Source organism: Struthio camelus, chromosome 1, assembly GCF_040807025.1.
Source record: "Struthio camelus isolate bStrCam1 chromosome 1, bStrCam1.hap1, whole genome shotgun sequence".
NCBI lineage: Eukaryota > Metazoa > Chordata > Aves > Struthioniformes > Struthionidae > Struthio > Struthio camelus.
Genome location: NC_090942.1, coordinates 157,456,929 through 157,465,733, shown reverse-complemented (window position 1 = coordinate 157,465,733; position 8,805 = coordinate 157,456,929). Strand labels below are relative to the sequence as shown.

Genomic DNA, 8,805 nt, shown 5'->3' with positions numbered 1-8,805 from the left:
GATGATGAGGAGTGGCCTAGCGATAACATCCGCCAGCTCCCTCAGCACTCGTGGGTGCATCCCATCAGGGCCCATGGATTTGTGGATGTCAAGTTTGGACAAATGATCTCTAACCCGATCCTCCTCAACCAAGGGAAAGTCCTCCTTTCTCCAGCCTTCCTCTCTTGTCTCCAGGGTCTGGCATTCCTGAGGGCTGGCCTTAGCAGTAAAGGCTGATGCAAAGAAGGCATTCAGTAACTCTGCCTTCTCTCTATCCTTTGTCACCAGGGCACCCGCCCCATTCAGCAGGGCGCCCAATTTTTCCCTAGCTTTCCTTTTGCTATTGATGCATTTGAAGAAGCCTTTCTTGTTGTCCTTGACAACAAGTGTCCTAACGCTGAGCTCCTTCCTCGCCTTGCCTCTCGTTCCTCTGACGAGCCACCGCAACATTCCCTGCCTGTCACCTCGGGCCCGGCGGGGGAACGATCCCGAATGTTTGGGAGGGTTGTGCTTTGAGACCCAGGGCCTGAACATCTTCCTGTGAGACGTGCCACTTGTGGGAGTGGTTTTCCTTGTCCCGAGCTGGCTGACCCTTGTGAGAGGAGCCTGCCGCTTGAATGCCTGCCCCTTAGTGCCGCGCGGAGAGCGAATCGTGCAGGACTTGAGGAACATGCGGGGAAGGTGGAGGAGCTGGTTCTTCCTATGCCAGAGGCAAAGGGTTGCTGGGTCACCTGCAAACATCCTAAAATCTCACCGCTTGCCTTTCCTGTCCTATGCCCTTCCCTCACCAGGTTTCTCATGGCGGTGTGAGCTTCCCCAGGGACACTGCAGGTGGCGGGGCTGCACCTTGACATGGCATTCATACTGGATCCTCCTAGGGACTTCATTCCTTTCCCTCTCTTGGAAGCTGGCAACAGGGGTGAAAAGAGTTTTCAGAGTCGGCCACTGTTTTACCGTGCTCCTCTGGAAAGGTCGGAGTCAACTTGGGCTCACTTTAAAAAGAGCGCATAGGATCCGGGCCTTTGAGTTCATTTGTCGTTCAGGACAGCCTGAGCTGGGAAACTACACTGATGCCGGGACCGAGGGCATCCCTTGATGCAGTGCCACTCTCCGACAGCTCCTCTCCCACATCCAACCCTGCCACAAGCGCTGTGCGCTACACCCAGACGGAAAGGACCAAAACTGCCAAGGACTCGCACCACTTTTATTATTCTATTCGGAATATTCATCCGAAGTACAATATCCCTGTTGGTAGTGAAAACACACACACTTGGAGTGATGAGCCTGGGGTGAGTCCAGGGAAACGCGGCCAGCCGAGCAAGAGCCATAACCACCATCTGAGCTGCTCTGGCATCTCGGCTGAAGCGAACCATTTGCATTCCTGCCCTTAGATAACTGGGCAAGCTGTGTTGCAAAGTTCACCGCAAGCGGACTCCAGCTGTTGTTGAGATTTTCATTTTTTATGGCCAGCTCCTCCTTTGTCCTTTCTCTCCCTGATTTTCCTCTGCCTTCCTCTGGTCGTGGCTCTTCGGGGTTGGAGGCAGCCGCAGTATTAGCTAGTGCCCGTTTTCTGCAACAAGGAGAAGGCCTTTCAGGAAAGTGCCTTTCAGGAAAGAGTACTCACTGCTAGGAAGGAAGAGCCCAGGTAAAAATATCTTGCAGCAGACATCTCAACAGAGTGCTCTCAACAGCTAACCAGGCACTCCACGATACTATCACTACACCTGCTTCACTGCTAAAAGATAGAAAGGAGCAACAACGTTGGAAAGGAATAACTCACTGTTTTCTCCTCCTCAGCAGCGAAGTAGACACACAACTCAATGCTACCCCAAGCAATACGAAAGCCGACACCGCGGCAGTGAAGATCAAGCGGTGCTTTTCTAGGTCTTTATGATGTGCGGCCTTTGCCTCTTTCTCACCACCAAAACCTGGAGGAAAGGAGACAATTCCATACGTCATTGGCTTCTGCACTCCTGGACAATCTCACTATGGGTTTGGGATTCCCAGGAAATCTTACATTCCATGGTGGTACCGTCGCTGATTGTGGGGTCTTGGCACCGGCGGACCACAACGTTCTTTTACGCTTCTCATGGACAAAAGAGCCCCCTGGCCAGGGAAAGCCTGAACCATCACTACCCCTAACTGTGCCTCTAGGCTTCAGTGGGGAGATGTGTGCTGGGGACCCTGGCTTCACCAGGAGGGCAACAAAAGATGGAAAAGCTACTAAAACAAGTCCAAGGGAAATGAAGATAAGCACGGCCTTCAGGGATATCTGGAATCACACACGGAGGAGAAAAGGTTACAATGCCTGTGGCGGTACACGGGTTTGGAAAGGAACTCTGCTGCGTGGAAAGGGATGTTGTCCTGCCTGGATCTAGACAGGTCTAGATTCGCACAGCAGCAGAGGGGCCTGCCTGACCTTTGGCTACGGACACAGGAAACAAAGAGTCACGACTCACCTGTGGCATTCCCCAGAGACTCAAAACTGGCATCAGGCTGGGAAGCTGCATAGCCACCATCTACGGCCACATCTGGAACCAAACACAGACGGGAACAGCTCCCGTTATGTATACTTCACTATCCTTCTCCAGCTGTGAGTGCTCGTGCATGGCAGGGAACACAGAATTACACTAAGGCACTGGTCTCGCCCTTCTGCTCGTGAGCATCTTGCAAACGCTTCCTGGGTGCGTGCACGGGCACCACGCGGGTGCACATGTAAGCATGAATGGAGCTGCCGGGGGAAAGGACACGCTGGAGTTCACACAAGCTCTAAACTCAACCCAGCAAGCCTGCTGCCTTTGTGCAAGGCACTGGAAGAAGCACAAGGTTAGAGCAGCAGACAAACACCGCTTTGCCACGCACAGCACCCAGCGCAGATCTCTGAAGCCCTCCCCAAGGCCACTCCGTTCTTCTGCAGGTATGAGCCTCGGCCAAGGACTTCAGCTGCATGGCCCATGAATAAAATACTGCTCGTTCCAGGAAGTGAATACATCTTGACTACTTACCACTGGCATGCCCCTGAGGCTCAAAAACGGGATGCAGCTGAGGAGCTGCAAGGCCACTGCCTGCAGGAACGCCTGGAATCACACACAGACACGTTTTCATTACGTGCTGCCACATGCTTCCACAGAAGGGAATTGCAGGGAATGGAAGGGGAACGGGGGGCACCCACGTAGCTCGAGAGTCTCCCAGCGGTGGGCAGGCTGGGGGAACTTGTTGGCTGGCACCTGGCAGCTCTCCACATCCTCCCTCCAGGCACTATCCAACAGCCCCCCCCAAGCACCCCCAGCACAAACACACACTCCCTCCGTGCCCGCTTCCAGGGGGGTCTCTAACATACACCAAGGAAGCCAGAGCTTGACAAACAGGCAACCCTCAGCACCACACCACAAAAGGGATCGTTTACGCTCCTCCTGCACAGGAGCCCACCGCCCAGTGGAAGCCTGAACCAGCGCTCCCCCTAGGTGTTCTTCTGCCCTTCAGTCGCGGGATGTGTGCTGTGTACCTTGCCTTCATCAGGAGGGCCCTACAAACTGAGGAAAGCCATGCTTATTCTTTCAAAGGAGCATCTGCTGACTACTCACCTCCAGGATGTCCCTGACGCTCAAATCGGGAGTCCAGATCAAAAGAGAAACCTCCATCACCTACCGCCAAATCTGGAACCAAACACAGACGGGAACAGCTCCCGTTATGTATACTTCCGTATCCTTCTTCAGATGTGAGCGCTCGTGAATGACGGGGAACATAGAATTACACTAAGGCACTGGTCTAGCCCTTCTGCTTGTGAGCATCTTGCAAACGCTTCCTGGGTGAATGCACTTGCACCATTTGGGGTTATTACCTAAGTACGAGTTGACTACGTACCTCCGGGAAGACCCTGAGGCTCAAAAATGTGATCCAGATGAGAAGCTGGATAACCATGAGCTTCGGCCACTTCTGGAACCAAACACAGATGGCAACAGCTTTTGGTTTATATTTGCACAGCCTTCTGATCTGAATGGTCGTGTGGGATGGGAACGTGTAATTACACCCTAGCACCTGTCCCTCCCTGCCATTCATTCACTTCATGCACATGTTGAGCTGCTGGGGGAAAGGACGCCCTGGCGCTCACCAAACCTGTAAACTCCACCCCATCCTGCCCCCTGGCTTTGCAGCAGGCACTGCAAGCAGCACAGGCTCGGTGGAACTGGCCAACAGCGCTTTGCGAGCCAAAACACCCAGCACAGATCTCTCAAGCCTTTTGGAGTTCCACTCTGCTCCTTTGTGTGTCTGAGCATTGGCCAAGGACTTATTCAGTTGAATGTCCCAGGAATAAAATACACTAAAACAAACGCTCATTCCAGGAAGAGAATACATCTTGATTACTGACCTGTGGCCCCCCTCAGAGGTTCAAAACTGGGATCCAGCTGAGAAGCTGGATAACCACCATCTACAGCCACATCTGGAAACAAACACAGACGGGAACAGCTCCCGTTATGTATACTTCAACAGCCTTCTTCAGACGTGAGTGCTCGGGAACCTAGAATTACACTAAGGCACTGGTCTTGCCCTTCTGCTTGTGAGCATCCTGCAAACGTGTACTGGGTGCGTGCACAAGAACCACGTGGGTGTAGATCTAAGCATGCGTGGGCGTTCCCGGGGGAAAGGACACCTTGGAGTTCCCACAATCTTTTGCCTGGCACCTCAAAGCTCTCAAAGTAAAGAAATGCTCACAACTTACCCCGGGCATCCCCCTGCGGCTCAAAAGCCCTTAGATGACCTCCAGGCGAAGTAGTAGGAACAATTTCCCATCAACAAAATATTCTAAAGTAAGTTCTTCTTCTTTCAGGTAAGAAAAACTTGACTACGTACCCCTGGGATGACCCCGAGGCTCAACAACGGCATCCAGCTGAGAAGCTGGATAAGCTCTCTGCAGGGAAGCAGCTGTAATCAAAAACACATGAGAAACGTCCCTATTAGCGGGCAACGTAGATTTTCAAGTCAACGGCAGCACGTGGAAAGGGACAAAGGGACACCCAGATAGGTCTACATATCTAAAGCTGGCGAGGTACCTGGCTGACCCTTTGTATGTGACATGGGAGCTCTCAAAGAAAGTAAATATTCATGACGTACCTGTGCGATCACCCTGAGGTTCAAAACTGGGATCCAGCTGAGAAGCTGGATAACCACCATCTACAGCCACATCTGGAAACAAACACAGACGGGAACAGCTCCCGTTATGTATACTTCAACAGCCTTCTTCAGACGTGAGTGCTTGTGAATGACGAGGAACCTAGAATTACACTAAGGCACTGGTCTTGCCCTTCTGCTTGTGAGCATCTTGCAAACGTGTACTGGGTGCACGCGCAGGCACCATGTGGGTATAGCTGTAAGCATGAATGGAGCTGTCGGGGAAAAGGACCCACTGGAGTTCACACAAGCTCTAAACTCAACTCCAGCAAGCTCGCTGGCTTTGCAGCAGGCTTTGGAAGCAGCACAGGGGCTTTGCCAGCCAAAGCACCCTGGGGAAGATCTCTGGACGCCTCCTGAGTCCCACTCTGCTCTTCTGTGTGTCTCAGGATCAGCCAAGGACTTATTCAGTTACACTCCACACCAGGAAAGTTTTGACATGTAATAGCTTCTTCTGTGAAGGGCATAAATCTGGACCACTTTCCCCGGGGATCCTCCCGAGCCTCGAGAACAGGATACGGCCGAGAAAATCGATAACCATTGCCTACAGGCAGGGCAGAAAGCCCACACATAGGTGGCACGCTTTCCTTACAAGCTTAGCTACCAACTTCTTCACAAAGCAATGGTAGTCAGTGGCGGGTGGGGGGGGGGGGGCATGTCGTGACATGGGACATATATGGAGGTCAATAGGCTCAAAGCTGCGGAGGGGCAGAGATGACCTTTTGCCTGGCACCTGGCAGCTCTCAAAGTAAAGAAGCGCTCACAACTTACCCCTGGCGTCCCCCCGCGGCTCAAAAGCCCTTAGAGGACCTGAAGAGGACATAGTAGGTACCATTTCACGTCAACAAAATATTACAAAGGAAGTTCTTCTTCTTTCACGTCAGTAAGAGTTGACTACATACCCCTGGGAAGACCCCGAGGCTCAACAATGCGATCCAGATGAGAAGCTGGATAACCATCAGCTTCGGCCACTTCTGGAACCAAACACAGATGGCAACAGCTTTTGGTATATATTTGCACAGCCTTCTGGTCTGAATGGTCGTGTGGGATGGGAACGTGTAATTACGCCCTAGCACCTGTCCCTCCCTGCCATTCATTCACTTCATGCACATGTTGAGCTGCTGGGGGAAAGGACGCCCTGGCGCTCACCAAACCTGTAAACTCCACCCCATCCTGCCCCCTGGCTTTGCAGCAGGCACTGCAAGCAGCACAGGCTCGGTGGAACTGGCCAACAGCGCTTTGCGAGCCAAAACACCCAGCCCAGATCTCTCAAGCCTTTCGGAGTTCCACTCTGCTCCTTTGTGTGCCTGAGCATTGGCCAACGACGCGCTCGGTTAAATGTCCCAGGAATAACACCTTGCAAAAACCTGCTCGTTCCACGATGTGAATGCTTCTTGACTACTTACCACTGGCATCCCACACAGGTCCAAAACCAGGATCCAGCTGAGGAGCTGCAAGGCCACTGCCTGCAGGAACACCTGTAATCATTATGTATGTATGTATGTATGTATGTATGTATGTAATCATTATACGCTTTCATTATGTGCTGCCACATGCTTCCGCAGAAGGGAACTGCAGGGAACGGAAGGGGAACGGGGGGCACCCACGTGGCTCGAGAGTCCCCCAGCGGCAGGAGGGCTGGGGGAACTCGTTGGCTGGCACCTGGCAGCTCCCCAAATCCTCCCTCCAGGCGCTACCCAACAGCCCCCCAAAGGACCCCCGGGACAAAATAACAGGGGCATCCTCCCCTCCAGGGGCAAGGGGGATGCACCAAGGACGCCGGAGCTCTACGAACAGGGAACCCTCCGCTCCGGGGCACACGAAGGCTCGTTCCCGCTGCGCGGGCGCAAGAGCCCCCCGGCCAGGCAAAGGCAGAAGCAGCGCGAGAGAAGCAGTGCTCCTCGTCTTCCCGGGGACAGCCCGCGACCACTCACCGCCAGCCGCTCCCCGAGGCTCCAAGGCGGCGTGCGGCCAGGAAGCCGGATCGCCCTCGCCGCCAGGCAGCGCTGGGAGCCCACGCGGGCCAGAAGAGCGGCCGTCACGCAGCGCCAGGCGCGGCTGCAGGGCCGCTGCCGCTGGCCGCCCGCTCGCTGCCGGCTCTGCCGCCGGCTCTGCCGCCGGCTCTGCCGCCCCGGCCGCAGCCCGCAGGCGCCTCCCGCCCCCCGGCCCCCGCCGCCCCGCCGCCGCCTCCGCCGCCGCCCGCCCTACCTGCGCGCGGCGCTGCCCGCCGAGCAGCGCGGCTCTCCCGGGCGCGCAGGGCCGCCAGCAGGGCCACGAGCACCAGGAGGCGGCGCCCGGCCGCCGCCGCCGCCCGCGCTCGCACCATGCTGCCCGCCGCCACCAGCCGCCCCCGCCGGCGCCCTCGAGCCCACGCGCGCCGAGCGCCGCTGCCGGGCCCGCGCCGCGCCGCGCACACAGCCCCACAGCACAGCGCGCACCACAACACAACCCCAGCAACTCAGCACACCACCACGCAGACCAACACACCCGCCGCAACACAAACCAACACAACCCGACCCAGCGCAGCGCAGCGCAGCGCGACGCAGCGCGACGCACCGCGGGGCTCTCTGTGAGCTCACGGCCGCCCTCCGCGCGCCTCCGCGGGGGCCCAGGGGGCCGCGCCCCCCCGCCGCGCCCCGCGCTCCCTCCGCGGCGGCCCCCGCCGCCCCGCGCTCCCAGCCCGCCTCTCTGCCCGCCGCTCCCGCCTCTCCCTCTTTCTTTCCCTCTCTTTCAACACACCAAACACGCCTGCCTGCAGCGCTCACTTTATTAGCTGGCATGTATCCTTACGCAGAGTTACACACTCACACATCCCTTTTCCTTCTTGTTCTGGCAAAGACCTGCAGGAATTAGGCAAATATCCTGCTGCCTTCTGAGGTTGGACAAACCTGGTGCTTCAGAGCTGGGGGGGACCTGGGAGAAACAGTTCCCTCCCGGCTTCCTCAAGAGCTCGGGAAGTGACCCTCCGTTCTCTACACACTGCTCCTTCTTGGGGGACACGTGGGACGTCAGAAAAGGCGGCTAACTTACCTCTAGCCCAGCTTAGCACTAGTGCTTAAAGTAACGGTTGACCTTTGCATAAGATGCAGAACCCAAGGGACAGAGACCGCTGACTCGATAAAGACGACTGGAAGAGACTGTAAGGAGTCTCATTACCCCCAAATGTCTTTGTCCGGAGTCCCTCCCCAGAGGCACCCAGCTCCAGCTGTTACTTTGCTGCACCGTCATTTAAAGAAAGAATTAATTCTGCTGCGAGACCTACGTGAGACTCTGCTCCTCGGGAAACCTAGCGCCGCACTGTTTCCCTAGCGTGGTATTGGTTTCAGGCTGGTAGAAACGGGAAGGTTTGAGCACTTGCTTTCAAGTGCCTGGGAACACACCCACGTTTCTTGCTTGCCAGTTGTTGCAGTTGGGGAGTGCTGCTTTGCACAGCTCCTTTCGAGTGGTGGTGTGCAGGAGGGCTGCCTCGCAGTCTGCCAAACCTATTCTCAGTCGAGGGTCTGGCAGCTCGGGCTCTCTGCAGCGCTCACGTTGCTCACCACAGTTCTTGCAAGAGAAGCTGCCCCGTCAGTGAGTTGCAGCAGAGCTTTCCTGCACCGCTACGGTGCTGCCAACTCCTGCTACCCTTGGACCGTGGCTCCTGCTGAACGCAAGGTC

The 8,805-nt window shown here is 55.9% G+C and overlaps 1 protein-coding gene across 1 annotated transcript; it reads right to left on the bottom strand.

Annotated features, from left to right (window-relative positions):
* Nucleotides 1-1,169: 1,169 nt before the first annotated feature.
* LOC138064440 (uncharacterized) lies at nt 1,170-7,488 on the bottom strand. The gene is made up of 13 exons (XM_068927015.1): nt 7,357-7,488; nt 6,555-6,626; nt 6,051-6,122; nt 5,920-5,958; nt 5,092-5,163; nt 4,831-4,902; nt 4,349-4,420; nt 3,844-3,915; nt 3,564-3,635; nt 2,985-3,056; nt 2,439-2,510; nt 1,760-1,907; nt 1,170-1,549 (listed from the first exon to the last, which is right to left on the bottom strand). Exons 1-13 carry the CDS (start codon nt 7,472-7,474, stop codon nt 1,192-1,194), a joined length of 1,311 nt encoding a protein of 436 aa, XP_068783116.1. The 5' UTR covers nt 7,475-7,488; the 3' UTR covers nt 1,170-1,191.
* Between the last annotated feature and the right edge of the window lie 1,317 nt (nt 7,489-8,805).